Source organism: Marmota monax, unplaced genomic scaffold (assembly GCF_021218885.2).
Source record: "Marmota monax isolate L192 unplaced genomic scaffold, Marmota_monax_Labrador192_F-V1.1 WCK01_AAM20220418_F8-fsc00171, whole genome shotgun sequence".
Taxonomy (NCBI): Eukaryota; Metazoa; Chordata; class Mammalia; order Rodentia; family Sciuridae; genus Marmota; species Marmota monax.
The window spans coordinates 3741193-3763085 of NW_026694658.1; the positions used below are offsets into that span (position 1 = coordinate 3741193).

General features: G+C 36.1%; 1 protein-coding gene and 1 pseudogene across 10 annotated transcripts in view; both read left to right on the top strand.

Moving 5' to 3' along the window:
• The window catches only part of Trim37 (tripartite motif containing 37), a 139271-nt gene that overhangs the window by 45667 nt on the left and 71711 nt on the right, over window positions 1-21893 (top strand). For all 10 annotated transcript variants that reach the window (XR_009224774.1, XM_046423202.2, XM_058572330.1 and 7 more), the window contains exons 13-16: window positions 12840-13019; window positions 14880-14994; window positions 19179-19397; window positions 20371-20507. Coding sequence is in view for 9 of the 10 variants with exons in the window: in XM_046423202.2 (XP_046279158.1) it covers window positions 12840-13019; window positions 14880-14994; window positions 19179-19397; window positions 20371-20507 (651 nt within the window). In the remaining variant the exon portion in view is untranslated. The remainder of the gene's footprint in view (window positions 1-12839; window positions 13020-14879; window positions 14995-19178; window positions 19398-20370; window positions 20508-21893) is intronic.
• On the top strand, window positions 9007-9631 carry LOC124078434 (60S ribosomal protein L7-like; annotated as a pseudogene).

The following is a 21893-nucleotide window of genomic DNA, read 5'->3' on the forward strand; positions in this document are numbered from 1 at the left end:
ATCTGGCTACCCTCTGCTGAGGTCTTCCAGTGAGGAAGTGCTGAGGAGGTGTGGAATAGGGGAATTCCCTGTTAGAGATCTGGAGTAGGATAAGAAGGTGGGGGTTATACAGTCCTGGTGGTTGTGGCTTGAGGAGTTATAGAGAAAGGGAACTTCAGCATCTAATGGGTGATTCCTTATGGGGTTTACGAGAATTATGTTGTGAGCGAAGGAGGAAAATGGCTTTTGCATGTTCTTAGGAGGTGATCTGTGTTAGTCAGGTAACCTTTTCAAGAAATTGCTTCTGTACAAAGTTAAAGCAGGGGAAAAAAGATTATTATAAGAAAAATGAGTATTAGAGGGGTTAAAAGAGGGAGAAGCACTGGGCATGGTGGTGCATGCCTGTAATTCCAGCAACTTGGGAGGCTGAGGTAGAGGATCACGAGTTCAGAGCCAGCCTCAGCAATAGCAAGGTGCTAAGTAACTTAGTGAGACTCTGTCTCTATATAAAATGTAAAATAGCGCTGGGGATGTGGCTCCGTGGTTGAATGCTCCTAGGTTCAAGTTCTGGTATGCCCCCCACACACACACCAAAAAGGGAGAAGCCAGGAAGTCCACTGTTTTAGGTTTTTCAGTGAGGCCCACCAGGAATCAGCTAGTTCTTTCTACTGTTCCAGTGGGTCCTGTAGTTGTTTAACCTCATTCCTTACCGGTCCTGATTGATTGGCATAGAAGCAGTATTCTTCCCTGAGGAAAAGGTAGAGGTCACCTTGTTCAGAAGTAAGGAGATCTAGGCCCAGATGATTTTGCAGGATGACAGACCCCAGGGAATCCAGTTGATTTTGTAAAGTCAATACCAAATCGGAAACCTGTTGAATATCTTCAATAACCTGTTCTGACAACTTTTTATAGTAGTGAATAGAGGTTCCTGATTCCGCTGTGCCTGTGCCAATTCCAGTGGATATCTCTAGCCCTATGAGTAAGGGAATAAACTGGTGGGCTCATCTAGTGTGTGTCATTATCAGATTAGGCAAACTTTTGCTTATTAGGTAAAAGGTCAGTTTGAAGAGTAAGGAAGACCAAGGTACAGCGGCCAGTCCAATTTTTTGGTGAGGAAGGGTAAATATGAACCTTGCAAAGGAAAAATGCCTCAGAATTTATGGGGCACCAGGACTACGGGGCTGACACAAGTTTTAAGTTTCATTTAAAGAACTGTTTTTCTTTTAAATGCCCAGGTATGGCTGTAGTTTGGTTATAACTGTTTTTGGTAGGTGTTTTAAGATCAATCTGGTCAAATTGGCCTTGTTCCTATCTATTGTTAAGAATCAGTTGAGTTACCTCAGAGGGGTCACTCTTGGGAACTTGAGGGAAGCCTCTTAGCACCTCTAGTGCCATCTTCCAGAAGGGGTCAGGATCTCATTGACCATATGACTTCCCTTGAAAGTATTAGGGACATCTCCTTCTCCAATGGCCCTCCTATTTGCAGCTTGTATACTGGATGGCTTTCTGTACTCCAGCATCTCATTGGTCCTCCTGATTGGGAGGTCAGTGGCCCAGAGTTGCAAAGCCCTTAGAGAAGTGCTGTCATTCCCTGGGTCCAAGCTGGCCTCAGAGGGCAAGAGCCAAATATTGGTTTATTTTTCTTTCTTGGACCTTTTATTTCCTTAACTTTAGTCTCTAAGCTTTGGTCTTAAACATTCAGCATGCCAGTTTCACCAGTCTTAACAGTACCAGGTTTTACCTTTAAGGTCTATAACTTTATATTTTACCCCTTCTGTTTAATTGGGGTCGATATTCTTTAGAAGTTGTACTTCTTTTAGGCACTAACAGAGAACAGTTAGGTTTCCAAGGAAAATATAAAATGAAATTAACAAGAGTAAAAATATTTAGTTTGTATAATAGCTATGAGTCAATAAACATAATTTTTATAATCTCAAACCTTTACTTTAAACTTTAGTTTCAAGAACACCAGTTTGGTAAAATGCTTCTAAACCTTAAACTTTAAAGACTTATATACTTGGAAGATAAGAAGAAGCCAGTAACAGGATTACACTGATGTTTTTCTTCTCCTCTTCTTTTTTTTTTTTTTTTTTGGTGCTGGGGATTGAACCCATGGCCTTATGCATGCAAGGCAAACACTCTACCAACTGAGCTGTATCCCCAGCCCTATACTGATGTTCTTATATTAACCAAGTTTAGTTTTCAAAGTAAAGTTCAGAATCTGTAATGTAGTATAGTACTCTTACAGTTGTTTTTAACCAGAGTTCTAGAAACCCTAATTCCTTTAAGACTAGTTTCTCTAAACAATAAAACTTAACACAGAAATTATCCTGCTAGATAAGAGCAGATTAATGTTTTAAGAAATCCTTGTTACTTTAACCTGTAGAGGATTAAACTTTGGTTTATATCAGTACATTTATATTTGACCTTAGTTTAAAAAAAAAAAAAAACCTTGAATAACTAACTGATTGTGCTACTTACAAATGACCAATTTAGTTACACACAAATTTTTTGAAATTTACCCTCCACAGACTTTCTGCAACTTAAGAGATTCTACAACTTTTTACTTTACCACACAAAAGATGTTCTCATCCTTCTACTTTTCACATTCTGAACAACCCTTATGAAATTTCTGAGTTTTCCCAATTACTCCTCTTAATAAGATGAAATACTTTATGCTGTTTACACTACTTTTAATTGAAACACAGCTGAAACTTTTGGACTCTTTGCATATAGAATTACACCTGTTAGAACTTTTAGTAACCTTGCTTTAGTGAAGACCCCAAACAAGCTAATCTTTAAAACTCTATTTTCATTTACCAGTTTATAAAAACACATTTAGTCTTTAAATATATTACCTTTTGGGGTTTAAGAAGCAGTTGATGTTTTAACATTTTAACTTTGTAAATTAATCAGATGTCTCTTGTAACACATTTATGATTAACCCCATTGATGTTGATGTTAAAACTGATTTACTCATATTTAAATGTAAAAACCAAGATACCAGACAAGTGTAGTCAGCAGTACCAGCTATCTCTTTCCTGTTGAAGTAAAATCCTAGAAACAATGGCTAGACATTTTATGAAAACCAGTACTCTGTTAATTGTCTTGACCACCTAGAAAACTTGTGTTAGTCATTTTAAAGACATTTTTACTCTCATCTGTTTACCTAATTTAAATTGAACTTTTAAAGTCACATGACCTAAAAGATACTTGTATCCATTTCTCTTAAATTTTAATTTATTATGAGTGCTCATTTATCTGTATGCCAACTTTGATACCATGTACATGAACACTAGCACATATGTAGACAAAACAACACAATACCCAGGTATGCACACATACACAAAACAGGAAACAGATCTTGTAGCTGTTTGTAGGTAGATCTCCACAGGTAGGATTTTGTAAATGGAGATTTTTTCCAATGTATTTTAGAGTTAGCCCTCTGAACAGAGTGTAAAAACCTCTATAGTTAGGTAAAATAAGACTGATCAGAAAAATATTTTAATTTAGGCATACAGGATCAAATGTGGATTTACCATAAAACCACAAGCTGAAAAATACAGAATTTGGGAAAGAACAGATGTTCTAGAAAAAATTGACAAAGCTATAATTAGTAAAGGAGCATGTCAAACATCTTCATTAGACCAGAGTGCACTTTTGGCTCAGATTAAAATCAATTTAGGTATTGAAAGAATGAGGGAGCCTTTAATCCTTAGGTAAGTATTCTCAAGTAAGAGTCTATCATTCCATTTTCCCTTCCTTGTGCTGTAGTTTTAGGGAGGAACTTGTTAAGAAAGCAGGGTTGTAGAGTGCAAGAGCAGATAAGACAGCCAGCCATTTAGGTTTGAATTTAAAAGTGACACTTTTTTTTCCCTTTTGGTCTCAAGCTGTTTTTGGACAATCATCTCTGCAAGCTCTGTAAGACTTGGAGATAGAGAGATTTGGTTATCGAAGATAAGTAAGGGAAGCTGCTGTTTTGAGCTTAACTGGCAAAACTTCATATGAAGAGCATTTTAAACATTTTTTTTTGTAAAACCAGTTTCTTGAGGTGTGGTCCCAGAGTTTACTTCCTCTGGGACCCTTTTCCAGTTAGTAATCAGGCCAGGTTGAATGCAGAAAATTATTAGGCATCTCCTTTATCTCCACTGTGATTATGTCATCCCCTAATATTACTTTTGAGGATGAAGCTTCCCTCTGAACAAAAATAAAGAGAACAGAACATGGGCACCTTTGCCGAGAAAGCTCTCTCTTTGGCTAGGAGACAGCTCCCTAGTGCTGGAGCTTCTTGGGTAAGCAGTTTCTTCCTTTCCTTCCATGACCTCTAGCTGGGGCCTCACTCAGTATGGAGGATATTAACTAACTTCGTAATAACTATTTTAATTTAAGGGAAGACATTTGTCAGCTAGTTGTGTCCTTAAAATGTCCTACATGTTCCCTTTGTCCTTTTGGGTCCTCATACTCCCCAGGACAATGATTTCATATTATGCCCCTCATTTTGAAGTGGGAGGCAGGCCTAATAGTGCTCTGGGAGATATCTCCTCTAGAGAAAATAAATAATTTGGATTCCTGAACCAGGATAGATGTGGGGATAGTTTTACTCCAAGTAACTAAAACAGATTTTCTGCTCTTTTTTCCTGCCAGATGAGAGGAGTACAGAAGAAAATGTATCTTCTTAGAGTCTAGAGAAGGCTGTCTGATTTTAAAGCTTAAGGGAGCTTTATCTTGAGACTCTCTCATAATGGGTTCCTGTTTAAGAGGCAGACAGTGTGGACAGAATTGGCATAGAAGCATTTCTGAAAAGGGAGAGATTGCTTGGTTCACACTCTGGGGATTAAATGGGTCACCTCTTTCCCAGAGCCCTCAGACCAGACTAAGATTTCATCTCAGGATGCTCTCCACCATCAGAAACAGAGACAGATAATGGTCAATATTTGCTACCCCAGAGGGCTGTCAGAGTCAAATTTAGAATATGAGACCTTCATGCAGAACCAGGGAGTGACCCTGGCCAGCTGTCTTCAGTTGTCTGAGGCCTTCCTCTGTCTCAATCACCAAATTTCTTTTCTTTTTTCTTTTTTTTTAATATTTATTTTTTAGTTGTAGTTGGACACATTATCTTTATTTCACTTACTTATTTTTACGTGGTGCTGAGGATCCAACCCAGGGTCCTGCACGTGCGAGGCGAGCGTTCTACTGCTGAGCCACAAATTTCCACGCACCAAATTTCTCACACAGAAAAGGAACTGGAGCAAGCCAGGACAAATATTCCCAATACCTAGGTGAAAGGGGAATCCAACCCACCTCTTGACTTTTGACTGACAGCAGGGTGACATCAGATTTTTCAAGTCCCCACTGTCATGGCAGCTCTGGGTCACCTTGGCCTATGCTGACTGGTTCTAATTGGATTTCTAACCATACATTCTTAACAGATTTTATAGCTGGTAGGAACTATCTTTATCTCCCAGAGTTTCAGAATCTGGTCACAAAAGTCTCTTCCTTCAGAGAATTTGGGTTCCTTTTGTCCATATTATCTTGAGCTTATATTTTCCTGCATGTAGTTTCCTGAGGAATTGACATATCCTGTCTACTTAGGCTGGGCAGGGCTGCAGGTAAATTGCTTCTTGGAAATGAAAGCATTTGGGGGTTACCAATGGGGCCCATTTGATAGAATTATCATATACAACATTTAGCTTTTATAATGTCACAGATGTCCTCATGAGCTATACTTAAGATGTCTAATGCCATTTGATTTTTGTAAAATACCTTTCTTTTGGCATTACCTATGTGTTCAGTAGAGATCCCTTTACCTGTGTCAATTAGGGTTTTCTTAGTAAAGTTAGTTAGGACCTTTATGTGCCACATTACATCTTTTAGACCAATATGAGGGATAAATATTGGAGCTAGATAGTCATACTAGCCTTCACGGAAACACAGATCAAGCTTGCCTATGTAGGAAGTTAGGAAGATTTGTGAGTCTTAACTCAGAAGAATGCTTGTGACTCTGACAGTCTCTCTTGATAGTTACCAGGCATTCCTGTCTGTGAAACTTACCTTTGTATTCTCCAGCTTTACTTACTTTTGGTGGGGTTCATCTGCTATTTCAGGGGCAGTAAATGAAGAGGGCTGGGGTCAGGGGCTTATGGAATGGGAAGTCAGTGATAATCAATGGTAGAGAAGAGCAAAGTGGGCAAAATGAGGACTTTGAACAAAAGTAAAAGAAAGCTTGATGGTATAGAACTTCAGGTCATTTGCCATTTCCTTAGAAGAAATTGTCCAAGTCTTGGAGGATTTGGGGGTCCAGGTCCTGGATTCTGAATTCTGGCCATCAACTTAGGTTGTCTAATTTAGGTTGTAGCCAGATCTGTGTACTTAGCCTAATAAGACATTTACTTTTGAGATCAGATTGGAAGTGGACAATCTAAAAACTTTTTATTTAATGAGACAACCTAAAGGGGAGTCCTATGGGATGGAGCCCCCATGTTGGAGAGTTTTGACCTGGGTTGGCGGTCAAAATCAAAGCATCCCTTGATGCCTCCCATCACCAGACAGAGTTCCATCAGAGAATGAGGGGGCATCCCCTCCTGCAATCCCATTGGTGGGAAGACTCCTGGAGTCTGGATGAGCCAGAAGGTGAGGGTCTTGGGTAGGGTGTCTTTGTGAGAGACCAGAAGGAATTTTACCTTTCTGAAGAATGAGAAGACTTATGTTGCTTGCAGGAACAAAATGGCAAAAAGTGGCTTCTGATCTGTAGGTCTGAATACATAAGAGAAGGAAGAAATAGGAGAGTATAGGGTTAGGAGAATGCCTCCTACACCAATAAAGGACCTGATACATGTCCTTGCTCTATCCATATGGCAGTAAAGCAGCAAAAATCTAGCCCATGATTGGGATTGAGTACTGGCTGCCATTAAGCTATGATGTACTTGGAAAGCATGAAGGGCCACCTCCTATCAGGAGGAAAGAAGGAAAGGAATGGAAGGAAGATGAGAAAAGATGGTAGAGGTTCATTAGGATAAGGAGAGGTAGAGAGTCTCCAATCCCGTTTTGGGTTTCTGCACCAAATGAAAGAAAATACAAAAAGAAAAAGGGAGACTGACCTCAATGGATTGGTTATGTTTTATTAAGCAACAGAAGGACACATTTTCAAGGGGAAAATGGTGACTGGCTACAACAAGGGTCTGAGTTTTGTAAGGTTTAGCAGGGTCACATCATGGGAGGAGTTTGTTGTATATTTTTGGAGGGCTTACTTTTAGCAGGCAGGGGAACTTTGGCAAATAAAGGAAATTATGAAAGGTCAGAGTCCTCAGTTTCCATTTTCCCCCAAAGGGTTGTAAGTTTCCACCTCCTTCAGGCAGAAAAAATATTTAAATGAATAATGATAAACAGAATCTCAAACAGGAAAAAAAGATGTTATATGTACAGAAACAAAAGAATGAAATCAGTCTGAGGGTGTGGCTCAGTGGTATAGCATTTGTTTAATAGTGTAAGATCCTGTAATCCCAGTGACTCAGGAAGCTCAGGTATGAGAATTACGAATTTTGAGACCAACCTCAGCAACTTAGCAAAGCCCTAAAGACTTAGTGAGAACCTGTCTGAACATAAACAAAAGGGTCTGGGGATGTGGCTCAGTGTTAAGCCACCCTGATTTAAATCTCCAGTACCACCCCCACCCCTGCCACCCATGAAAAAAGGGGGCAAGAATGAAATCAGATTTCTCATTTGAAATAAAGTGAAATGGTAATACTGTATTTTTTTTTTTTTACAAAAATATCTTATCAACCTAGCTTTCTGTATCTACCAAAAATATCGTTTAAAAAGTTAAAGTGAAACAAAGACATTTGCAGATATATTTTCAGACCTAGACTATAAGAAATGCTTCAGGTAGAAGGGGGAAAATGACACTTGGCTATCTAAATTTGAATCTAAAAGAGAGGGGAGGAAGAAAGAGAAGAGTACCAGAAATGGAAAATATGAGAGTAGATTTAAACATTTTTTAAAAATTAAAGTAACATTGAAAGAGAATTAACGCTTTGGGAAAGTAAATTTATTGAAATAAATGCATGATGGCAATCAAGTAAAGGTTAAAAACTGAGTACATAGACATACAAATTAAGAGTCTGATGTTATTCTGTAACCGGTGCAATTGAAAGCTAATCTCTAATAAGTTAAAGATTATGTACCTTTGTATTAATTTCCTTTATGTACTTAAAAAAAAGCCACAAATTTGGTGGTGTAAAACAATAAAAATTTATTCTCTCACTGTCCTGGAATTCAGAAGTCTGCAATTTATTGCTGAACCAAAATCAACCTTTTAGTACCATTGTGCTTGTTCCAGAGACTCAAGGGGAGAACTCATTCCCTGCCTTTTCCACCATCTGGTGACTGCCAGCATTCCTTGGCTTGTTGCCTTACCACTCCAATATGTGTTTCTATGGTTATATTGCCTTGTCTTTCTGGTCTCATGTCAGATTTTCCTCTGCTTTCCTCCTATAAGGACATTTATTACACTTAGGCTCCATCTGTGTAATTCAGGATAATTTCCTCAGTCTCATAATTCTTAGCTTTATACAGTGACATTCGCTCTTATTTGCCATAGAAGATAATATTCATAGGTTTTGGAGATTAGGATGTGGATATTTTATGGGGGAAGAGAGAGATTATTGTCCTACCACAACAGAGAACTATAAAGTAACAGATATACAGCTAACATGGCAAGAAAGAATATAAAATGGGATTATAAAACAAATAGATTAAATTTACATTAGCTCACTTAAAAGATGGAGATTGGCTCTTTTTTTGTCTGGAAACTTGGAAGGTATCAAAAAGAAGATTCCTGGGCTGGGATGTAGCTCAGTGGCAAAGTGTTTGCCTTGCATTCTCAAAGCCCTGGGTTTGATCTCCAGTTCCAAAAATGATGGAGGGAAAAAAAAAGAGAACCCCACCAAAAAGAAGATTCCTGCTCTGCCAGAAACCCCTAAGAAAAGTGAAGGTATTTGGCAGAACTGTAGGTAAAAATCATCTGAGAAAAAGTTTGCCCGAAATATGCTTTGAAAGGCAAGGAGGAAGCTTATCTATGAAGAAGCTAAGCACTGTCATGAGGAATACAGACAGACATACAGAACTCAGATTTCAATGGCTAGGATGGCAGGAAAAGCTGGCAATTTCTATTACCTGAAGACCCATAATAGCATTTGTCATCCAGATCAGAGTTATCTATGGGGTGTACCCAAAAGGTCCATAAGATATTGTACTTTCTTTGCGTTTACTGGATCTTTAATGGCATCTTTCTTAAGCTCAACAGTGGTTTAATTAACATGCTGAGGATTGGGCACACCCATATATTGTATGGGAGTAATTGAACCTGAAGTTGGTAAATGAATTATAAGTGTGATGATGGCAAAATTAAGAAGTGAATTAACTTGACAGATAAATCTTTTGTAAATATGGCATCATCTGCATGGAGAATCTGATTCATGAGAGATATACTATTGAAAAACATTTCAAAGAAGCAAGTAACTCCCTGTGGCCCTTCAAATTATTTTCTCCATGAAATGGAATGAAGAAAAAGACCATTCATTTTGTGAAGATGGAGATAGCTTGGCTAAAAAATGCAAGATTGAAGTATGTGCTGTCCACCAGAAATTCATTTTAAATATAAAGAGGGTTGGAGATATATTTAGTTCATAGGTAGAGGGCTTGACTATTATGAGCAAGCCCCTGGGCTTGATTTCCAGTACCACACACCCCGTATAAATGGCATATCATTTAAAACCTTCTTAAAGGCTCTTTCTTTGGGTATTGGGTATTGAACCCCACGCATGCTCTACCACTGAGCTACGTGCCTAGACCTGTTTATTTTTTATTTTGAGACAGGGTCTCACTAAGTTGTTGAGATTGGCCTCAAACTTGCTATCCTCCTGCCTGAACTTCCTGGGTTTCTGGAATTATGGGCATACACCCACTGGACCTAGCCAGATTATTTTTAAGAGCATGTATTTACCAAGATATTACATATTCAGGATCATGAAACATGTCTGAATGAACTCAGAATGATTTAAAGTTTGTTTTCTCCCTCAACAGACACTAGTATGGCAATATGTAAATAAATGGATGTGTAACTGATGTGATTCTGCAATCTGTATATGGGGTAAAAATGGGAGCTCATAACCCACTTGAATCAAATTGTGAAATATGATATATCAAGAACTATGTAATGTTTTGAACAGCCAACAATAAAAAATTAAAAAAAAAAATAAAGTTTGTTTTCTCACCAAAATGGAATTTAGGTACTAAACAGATATTTTGAAAATATCAAAATATTTGAAAGCTAAATAACATACTTCTCCATAACTTCTGGATCAAAAAGGAAACCACAAGATTTTTTAAAAGTGTTTCTGATTGAATCAGAAGGTCAAGAGTATTATATTTCCCAGAGGAAAAAGGAAAAGAAAAGTAGGAGACGATAGCTTGTAAAGCAGAGGGAGAGCAGGAGACTAGAGGAAAGGGACCAGTGAGTGGGAGGAGCGGGGAAGTGCTGGGGAAGGTTTTGGGCAAAATTATATTATTATATTGTACAACTATAATGCACCAGTAAAAAAGAAGTGTTTCTGACTGAATGAAAATGAAAACACATTATACCAGAATTTGTAGTATGTTGCTAAAATAGTAGGTGGATAGACATTTATAGTGCTAAATGTCTATAAATAAAAATCAGAAAGGTCTCAAATCAATAACCTCTACTTCTGCGTTGTAGATTAGAAAAAAGAAAAATGCAATGTAAGGAGAAAAAAAAGAAAAAAGATCAAAGCAGAATCCAGTGAAATAAAAAAAGCAATGGAGAATCACTGAAAGCAATTTGAAAGCTAATGCTACATAGTTTTAAGAATTGTAATAAGGGCTGGGGATGTTCCTCAAGCGGTAGCATGCTCGCCTGGCATGTGTGCGGCCCAGGTTCGATCCTCAGCACCACATATAAACAAAGATGTTGTGTCCGCCGAAAACTAAAAAAATATTAAAATTCTCTCTCTTTAAAAAAAAGAATTGTAATAAAGTACAGTAATCAGAACATTATGGTATTAGCATGAGGATAGGCAAAATGATCAGTGGAATATAATAGTGTCTTGGAATAAATTCACACATAGAGCCAACTGATTTTTTGGAAATATACAAAGGCAATTCCATGGCGAAAGGATAATAATGTTTAAATATTTCAGAACCCCTGTACACACACCCCCTACACACACAATGAACTTGGAGCCACTCATCCTGTATATAATGATTAACTCAAAGTTGACCATAATTTAAATGCTAAAGTTGTTTAGTTTGATGCTGATAGATTCAACCTAGGGACTCTCCCATTTAAATAAGATTTCCAACCCTACTTTAGGAATTTAAAGTTCACATTGTCTTACAAATGGTAGTAATCTTACTATTGTTGATAATAATATTGAAGATTCTATGTTTTAAAAAGATTGGAATTTGTGCATTTATTAGATATTATCTAAATACCTTCCTAGAAATGCCATTTAATTATGGAATTCAGGGTTTAACAGTAGGGTAGCTGAAATCATGTATAATAGTCCAGTCGATTTTTTAATATGAGAACTCTGCAGAATTGCTTGCATAATTTAATTATACTTAAATATGTTTATAAAGGGTTAGGGTTAGCATACATATATGTAGGATTTCAGGGGAAATTTGCATGTAAGTGACATCCTGGGTTTGATTTTTAAGAGTGAAGAATGACTTCTTTCGGAAAGGGGAAATTTCGAGTTGTTTAAGGAAATAGTTTGATAGAAGGAAAGAATTTGGGTTGTGACATTCATATATAAGGTTTAGTTTTATCTAATGTTAGAGTTGAGATGCTATGTACATAATTTTACTTGGATTAATTGCCATGTGAGAAATGTTCAGTCTTTCTCTCTCATGACTTAAACGAACTAATGAAAAAACTGTTTTGCCTAAACACTGTATGCCTTTTCATACAAAGCATATGAGTTTTCAGAAATCGTTTTATATCAATTTTAAGCTTTTATCTGAACTTGAATCTAGACATATTTGATCATTTTCATTAATATCCTTTCTCCCACATTTTCAATATTCTTGATTGTTTTTGAGTTTCCAGTTTTCACTGTGCTCATTTTAAAAGTAGATATAAAAAATTGTTTTTTTAGATGAAATTGACAGTTAATTATTTTGAATAACTTTCCCAATGTATACTTAATTTCCATTAGAAATTTTTATAGGTTTAAATTTTTGAATTCATAAGTTGTTTTATTATAACTTATATTGGAAAAGTGTAGTGAAGTATTCTTAAATTAATATTTTAAAATCTCATGGTGATAATTCTCAAAGGATAATAGAAATAGAATATATGTATGGAAATACAAGTAACAAAGGAAAAAATTCACAGCATTGGTAAAATCCACTTTGAAGTATTTGTTTATATGAAATTTATTATTTTAGGTGCTGTTTCATTCCTAATATATTGGTAAACTTTTTTTTTTTTTTTTTTTTTTCACTACTAGGGATTGAACCCAGGGCCTCATGCATGCTAGGCAAATGCTCTATCTCCGAACAGTGTCCCAGCCCCCTTGGTAAACATTTTTATGAGGAAAATAGGACCCTTATGCCAGTCATGTTTTGGTGGCCCATTCAGTATATTGCTCTTTTTGTAAACTTGTATAATCCTTTGTGAAAGAAGTTTAACTGTGTGTATGTATGTATGTATGTGTGTGTATATGTGTATACACATATACACACACGTATATATGTTGTGAAATTTCTTCTCAAATGATTACTGTCCTTACTTGTTTTTTACTTTGCTCACTCTATATTAATAGTCTGTTTTTCAATTTTAGATATGAATATCGTGTGGAGATGGTTCACCAGTCCTGCAATGATCCTACTAAAAATATCATTCGAGAATTTGCATCTGACTTTGAAGTTGGAGAATGCTGGGGCTATAATAGATTTTTCCGTTTGGACTTACTTGCAAATGAAGGATACTTGAATCGACAAAATGATACAGTAATTTTAAGGTAAAAGGAAATATTTGATATTGTGACTTTTATTATGGATGAAATAATGTCAAAATTTTAAAGTCCATTCATTTAATGAAGAAGAGTACTAAAATCTATACTAACTTTACTAGTTTCTTAACTATTTTATTTCAAATCCAAAGTATTTAAGTGTATAGTAAATATCAGAAGTTTGTTCAACATCTAGTTATTAAGTCCAAGTTAAAGGAAACTATCACAGATTGAGGATCCCTAATCTAAAAACCTGGAATACTCTAAAATCCAAATCTTTTTTAAAAAATATTTTTAGTTGTAGATGGACACAATACCTTTATTTTAATTTATATGTGTTGCTGAGGATCGAACCCAGAGTGCTAGGCAAGCACTCTACTATTAAGCCCCAATCTTAGCCCGAAAATCCAAATCTTTTTGAGTGCCAACTTGATGCCAAGAGTGGAAAATTCCACTACCTGATGTCATGTGAAGAGTCACAAGTCAAAATGCAGCCACAGTAAAAATTTGTATAAATTTCTTCCAGACCATGTGGAAGGTATAATCTGAGAACAGTGAGGTATCAAATGCCTAACTTTTTTTCACTTGACAGGATACATTGTATTTGGTGACTGCTTTTACAAACCAACTTTCTAGAAAACAGCAAATTCAAAATAGGAGACTAGAGGGGGTCTGGGGAAACTCCATGGTAGAACTCTTGCATCCACATGTGCAAGGCTCTGAGTTCAATCCCCAACACTGAAAGAAAAAAGTGGAATAGAGATAAAGCCAGCGTGTAATGCTTGTTCATATGTTTTTCACCAGAAGGAACAGACTATGCAATCACTGTAAAAAAAAAAACAGCCCCACTGAATGTTGGGGTAGCTTTTTTAAATTATTTTTTTTCCTGGTACTCAGGCTTGAATCCAGGGGCATTCTACTACTGAGCTACATCGCCAGCCTTTTTTTTCGTTTGAAACAGGATTTTGCTAACCCAAGGGCTCTCTACTACTGAGCTACACCCCTGGCCCTTTTATTTTTAATTCTTTTGAGACAGGGTCTTACTAAGTTTCTGATGCTAGGCTCAAACTTGAGAGCCTTCTGCCTGAGTATCTGGGATTACAGTCATGTACCACCACCAAGCCTGGATGAGAACTCAAAATGTTTAAAAGAGGAGATTCAGATGGTCTGAACTGAGAAGTTTCAAAGTGTTTAATGGTTTAGAAAATTTTCATCAAAACAAAATTTTTTACCTAATTTCAATTATTCTGAATTCTTTTTGTCCTTAGCATGCTGGATAACTGAGTTGCCATTTTATCAACCTTTACATTTATGTCTTCTTCCTTGTTTATCTGGGAGAATAAAGATGTGAACAAAAGGGATATGATTTTTGGTGTAGGAAAAAAACGTTAATGATATTTTTTGTATTTTCTTTTGGGGACATTATTTGAATTCTGCTTCATAATATTTCTGGGTTTTATTTTATTCTTTTAGTTATTCACAAAGAAAAATAATATTTTTATTCATTTTTTATGTGGTGCTAAGGATCATAATCAACATCACTATCATTAAAATAAGGCAAGAACAAAGACATGGCTCTTTAGTAGGTTAATAAACTGATGTTTGAATAACTTCCCACGTTCATAGCTGAAGCATGAAATAGCAACAAATTATTTCTCTTATTGAACCTGGGTATGGTGGCACACTTCCATAATCCCAATGACTTTGAAGACTGAGGCAAGATAATTGCAAATTAGAAGTCACCCCCAGCTACTTAATAAGACCCTGTCTCAAATCATAAAATTGTGGAATTTATAGTTACAGATTCAAGGCTAGACTGTTAATATTTTATTGTTTGAGTTATTTTTCATGTGGAACAATTCTTTTAAGGTTTCAGGTCCGTTCGCCAACTTTTTTTCAAAAATGTCGGGATCAGCATTGGTATATCACTCAGTTGGAAGCTGCGCAGACTAGTTATATCCAACAAATAAATAATCTTAAAGAGGTAAGGAAATAACATCTACTTCTGGTTTAGTGTTTCATACTGTCCATTTTGCCTGTTATATTTGGAAATTATATATTAAATATTTAATGCTTTTTATAATTTTGTAGAAAAAAATCCAGTTATCCTGTTTCCCATCTTTTGAGCCTCTAGGGTTCTGCATTTTCCCAGTTTGGTAGCCACTAAGCTATGGTTTGGCTATATTGGTTTAATTTCATTAAAATTAAAGACATAGTAACTTAGTTTCAGTGGCCACGTTTCAAATGCTTGTGTTAGGGATTGCAGATGTAGATCATTTCTGTTATTGCTTAAAATTGTATTGCATAGTGTTGCTCTAGTTTGAGGTAAATTGTCTGTGTTTCTCTGAGTGACTAAGGTAATTCTCCTCCACAGTTTGTCTTGGATTTAAAGGATTCAAAAGTTGAATTGAAAGTTGCTTTGTGTCAGACTCTCTTTATGGTTGAATGAGGCTTAGGGAAGATCCATTAATGGATTTTTACTTTAAAATGACAAAATTGCATGAGGAATTTTTTTTCCTTACTGGAAATTTGGGGTATTGTTAATAGACAAGAGAGAAAATATAAACAATATATACATCTGGAGATTTTCATGTTAAGTGTGTTATTTTAAACTATTGGGGCTGGGTATGTAGTGTAGTGGCAGAGTACTTGCTTAGTATGTGCAAGGCCTTGGGTTCAATCCTTAGCTCTGAGAAAAAGAAAAAATAAAAACCTGCCTGTATTCACTATAATTATTCACTGTAATTATTTATGTAGCTTGGGCTAAATATGAAAGGAAGAGAATAAAGTATTTATTTTTGCTATAGATTTTTTCCCCTATAAACAGAGGCAAAAGTGGATAAAAGAGAGTTCAAGAAATAGTTTTTAGGGCTGGGGATGTGGCTTAAGCGGTAGCGTGCTCGCCTGGCATGTGTGCGGCCCGGGTTCGATCCTCAGCACCACATACAAACAAAGATGTTGTGTCCGCCGAAAACTAAAAAATAAATATTTAAAAAATTCTCTCTCTTAAAAAAAAAAAGAAAAAGAAATAGTTTTAGGAAATTGGGCACACACCTGTGATCCCTGTGACTTGGGAGTCTGAGGCAGAAGGATTGCAAGTTCCTGGCCAGCCTTAGCAACTTAGATCCTGTCTCAAAAAAATAATGAAAAGGGTTAGGGATGTGGTTCAGTGGCTAAGTGCCCCTGGGTTCAATCCCGTGCCCCTGGGTTCAATCCCCAGTACAAAAAAAAAAAAAAAAAGAAAAAAAAGAAAGAAAGAAAATAAGTAGTTTAAGGAATATCTAAATCCTTTTTTTAGATATACATGACAGTAGAGTATATTTTGATATATTGTACATACATGGATTATAACTTCCCATTCTTGTACATGATGTGATGTTATACTGGTTGTGTATTCATATATGAACATAAGAAAGTTAAGTCCAATTCATTTTACTGGTTTTGCTATTCCTGTCTCCCCTCCTTTCCTTCACTCCCCTTTGTCCAATGCAATGAACTTCTATTCTTCTTTCCCTGCCCCCTGTTGTGTATTAGCATCCGCATATCAGAGAGATCATTTGGCCTTTGTTTTTGGGGGGAGATTGGCTTCTTTATGGCTGAGTAATATTCCATTGTGTGTATGTACCACATTTTCTTTATCCATTCATCTGTTGAAGGGCACCTAGGTTGGTTCCATAGCTTAGCTATTGCAAATTGAGCTGCTGTGAACATTGATGTGGCCGTGTCACTATAGTATGCTGATTTTAAGTCCTTTGGGTATAAACCAAGGAGTTGGATAGCTGGGTCAAATGGTGATTCCATTCCAAGTTTTCTACGGAATCTCCATACTGCTTTCCATGGTGGTTGTACCAATTTGCAGTCCCACCAACAATGTACAAGAGTACCTATCTCCCCACATCCTTCCAAACATTTATTGTTAGTTCTATAATTGCCATTCTGACTGGAGTGAGTTGAAATCTCTGTGTAGTCTTAATTTTCATTTCTTAATTGGTAGAGACGTTGAACATTTTTTTCATATATTTGTTGACTGATAGTATTTTTTCTTCTGTGAAGTGCCTTGTTCAGTTCCTTTTCCCATTTATTTTTGTGGCTATTTGGTTTTATTTGGTGTTAAGTGTTTTGAGTTCTTTATATATCCTAGAGATTAATGCTGTATCTGAGGTGCAGGTGGCAAAAATTTTCTTCCATTCTATAAGATCCCTCTTCACATTCTTGATTGTTTCCTTTACTTGAAGAAGCTTTTTAGTTTGATACTGTCCCATTTATTCATTCTTGATTTTCCTTCTTGTACTTCAGGAATCTTATTGAGGTAAGTTCCTAAGCCAACATTATGGAGAGTTGGGCCTACTTTTCCTTCTACTAGGCACAAGGTCTTTTGTCTAAGTCCACTTAGAGTTGAGTTTTGTGCAGGGTGAGCAATACAGGTTTAATTTCATTTGGCTACATATGGATTTCCAGTTTCCCAGCACCATTTGTTGAAGAGGCTATCTTTTCTCCAAAGTATGTTTTTGGTGCCTTTATCTAGCATTAGATAACTGTATTTATGTGGGTCTATCTCTGTGCCTTCTCTTCTGTACCATTGGTCTTCATGTCTGTTTTATTGCCAATACCGTGCTGTTTTTGTTACGATAGCTCTGTAGTATAATTTAAGGTTGGGTATTGTGATGCCTCCTGCTTCACTTTTCTTGCTAAGAATTACTTTGGCTCTCTGGGCCTCTTATATTTCCAAATGAATTTTATGACTGCCTTTTCTATTTCTATGAAGAACATCTTCGGAATTTGAATAGGAATTGCATTAAATAGCACTTCTGATAGTATGGTCATTTGACAATATTAATTCTGTCTATCTAAGAATATGGGTGATCTTTCCATCTTCTTTTTATTTTCAACATTGTCTTTGAAACTCTATGCATTCCATCCACATAAGAATAATATAATACAAGGAACAACCATTGTGAAAAAGGCAAATTACATGATAATTCCTGTGCAAAATTCTTACAAATCTATGAAAAACTACTAGACTTAGTAAGGTTTACAAAAGTCACAGGGTGCAAACATTAGTATCTCTCACAAAATAGTCCAAAAAGTGTTGTTTGAAATGACAAAGATCATTTGTTATTTCCCCATTTTGTGCCTGTCAGGCATTTATATGGGGAGAATGGTGGATGTCATTTCACTGGTCCAGAATGTCTGGGGACTCCTGATCAGTCACTAAAGCACATTGGAAAGCATCCGGAGGTTTATTCAACTGGTATTTCTGGAGTTGATGTTCCCTGTTGGGCAGGGACCTTGAAGCTGTTACCCAGAAAACCCACATGTAATCTGATCTTTCCATCTTCTAAGGTCTTCTTCAATTTCTTTCTTTAAAATTCTGTAGTTTTCATTGTAGAGGTCTCTCACCTCTTTTGTTAGACTAATTCTGAAATATTTTATTTTGTTTTTGAGGCTGTTGTAAATGGGATAATTTTCCTAATTTCTCTTTTCAGTGGATTCATCACTGATGTATAGGAACTTGATTGATTTATGGGTGTTAATTTTATATCCTGCTACTTTGCCGAGTTCATTTATGAGTTCTAGAAATTTTCTGGTGGAGTTTTTTTTGAGCGATCTTCTAAATATAGAATCATGTTCTTAGCAGTAGGGGTAATTTGATAGTCTTGTTTTCCTATTTGTATCCCTTTAATTTCTTTTTTCTGTCTAATTGCTCTGGCTATTTCAAGGGCTGTGTTGAAGGCTTGAAAGAGGGCATGCTTGCCTTTTTCCAGTTTTTAGAGCGAATGCTTTAAATTTTTCTCCATTTAGAATGATGTTGGCCTTGGGTTTAACTTATATAGCTTTTACAATGTTGAGGTATGTTCCTACTATCCGTAGTTTTTCTAGTGTTTTGAACATGACTGGATGTTGTATTTTGTCAAATGCTTTTTCTGCATCTAGACCCAATTTTTTTACATATTATTTTTAGTTGTAGATGAACACAATATCTTAATATTATTTATTTTTTATTTGGTGCTGCAGATTGAACCCAGTGCCTGACATATACTAGGCAAGCATTCTACCACTGAGTCCCAGCCCCAACTCCTGGATCCATTTTTTAACTTTAAACTGTTTTTTTCTATGCCCATGAGGCACTGCTTAAAACTAATGTTAATGCTGTTCTTGTTTTAAAAGAGACTTACCATTGAGCTGTCTCGAACTCAGAAATCAAGAGATTTGTCACCACCAGATAATCATCTCAGTCCCCAAAATGATGACACTCCAGAGATGCGAGCCAAGAAGTCTGGGTCATGCTCTGACATGCTTCTTGAAGGTGGCCCTACTACAGCTTCTGTAAGAGAGGCTAAAGAGGATGAAGAAGATGAGGAGAAGATTCAAAATGAAGATTATCATGTAATAATTAGGCCAGTTTTAGACTTATAAGAGAAATGATAGAATCATGGTTTCCAACATAGAATATAAGGGAAACAGTGTGCTTGAAAATTTTATCCATTAATTTTAATTTTTGTACATGTTCTATAAATGTTAATGTTTATGAGTCAGAAAGTGGTTGAGCATTTCAAGAGTCTAAAAGTTAATTTATTACAGAAAAATATACATTATATGAAGCAGACTGCTGAACACTCCAGAAATGAAACTATGTAAATTATGGATTTTAATGTGTTCTGTTTTCATTTGCTAAAACTAGTAGGTATCTTATCATTGCATGTCAGTAGAATTATTAAGGGTTAGGAGATAACCATTTTGTCCCAGCTAAAAACAACCAGAAAAAGAATTCAAGAAGTATTTGTTATTTTTATATAGTTAAGACAAGGTACAGAAATAAGCAAAAATTTTTTTTGAAGTTTTTAATTTTGAGATGGGAAACTTCAGTTTTTAATTAAATGACGATGTTAAAGTTAAGCACACTGATGAACTAAGGAGGTAACAATGGTAGAATGAAATCGTTAACCCAGATTGAATTTTAAAAAAAAAAAGGTGCAGTTTGTAGGTAAAGACAACTGAAAGTTGGGTACATTTATGTTTACTTTTTCTATGCAGATATTAAGGTTATTTCATGACCTTGAGAAATATGAAGACTACTTTGGACTTGAGGAATTGTTTGATATATTACTTTGTGAGGAACCTTTCTAGGAAGCTGACATGGAATACATGAAGCATATCCAGTTCCATTGAGGACCCAGCTAAAATTAATAACCATAGATTGGTAGTGATACCAGTTAGTGTTGTGGTGCTCAGCAGTATAGGAACACAGGGGCATAGAATAGAATTCTGAAACCTGCATAATTCTTCATGGTCTGGATTGGATGATCAACAGGGTGGAAACATTTACAACAGAATTCTTCTTTGCTTTGCTTTCATCTAGAATGAGCTTTCAGATGGAGATCTGGATCTAGATCTAGTTGGTGAAGATGAAGTAAATCACCTTGATGGCAGCAGTTCTTCTGCCAGTTCCACAGCAACAAGTAACACAGAAGAAAATGATATTGATGAAGAAACTATGTGAGTGACCCACATTACCTACCACTTATAAAGCATCTGAGTGGTGATTTTTAGAAGCATATTGAAAACTTAGTGTTGATGTTCAGCATATTTTTCTAGATATGGTGTAATAAATAAAAGAACTTGAATGAAATACTAAATAGACAGCTTCCCTCTCATCTCTAGGTTCTAAGCCAAGAGTTTTGGGTTTTATTTTAACTTTTAAATTTTAATTTTGAAATTATTTAATACTTAAGAAAACTTATAAAATATTATTTAGAGTTTCCATATTCCCTTCATATGGATTAATTCCCAAATGTTAATATTTTGCTTTATTAAATTTTTCTTTTTTCTATATATAACTTTTTTTCTGAGATACTTGAGATTAAGTGAATATAATTTTCCTTGTGTACTTAAGAATGTTTCTTATATAACTGTAGTGCAGTTATTAAACTCAAGAAATTAATACTGTGGTACTGTAACCTATTAAAATTTTGTCAGTAATGTCTTTTGTCTGGTCCAGGATTCTATCCCAGATTACATTTGCATTTAGTTGTTAAATCTCTTTATCTGCTTAAGTTTTAATTACTGTTTTGTTTTGTTTTGCTTTTCCTTCATGGCTGACATGAAATAGAGAGAGAGAGAGAGAGAGAGAGAGAGAGAGAGAGAGAGAGAGAGAGAGAGTGAGTATGTGTGTGTGTTGTTTTGTTTTTCCCCTTGATGCTGGGCATGATAACCCAGAATCTCAGGAATGCTAGGCAGCACTCAGTAGAGCCACATCTCCACACCTCAGAGTAGGTATTTTGTAGACAGTCTCTCAATTGGATTAGTCTGTTTCCTCATGATTAGATTGAGCTGGGAACTTTTGGCAAGAATACTACTGAAGTCTTGATGCATCTTTTTCTGTGCACAATGAGTGGAATTACACATGATATTAATCTGTCACATTACTGATGGTTATTAATTTTGATCATCTGATTTAGGTATTGTCTCCCAGGTTTCTCCCTTCTAGAATTACTTATCCTTTTGTTATTAATGAATACCTTATGGGGGCTTTTTGTAGAGATACTGTATAACCTGTTTCTCATATCTCTTGATGATTCTTACTTAAAAAAGGTTACTTTGTGATTGCTGTTTTAGTCAGCTTTTCAATGCTGTGACTAAAAGATCTGACCAGAACAATTGTAGAGGAGGAAAAGTTTGTTTGAGGGCTCACTGTTTCAGAGGTCTTAGTCGAGGTGAGGCAGAATATCATGGCGGAAGAGTGTTAACAGAGGGAAGCAGCTCACATGAAGATCAGAAAGCAGAGAGAGAGAAACTCCACTGCAGGATACAAAATATATATCCCAAAGCCACACCTACAGTGCCCCACCTCTTCCACTTATTACTCAGTTAACCCCCATAAGG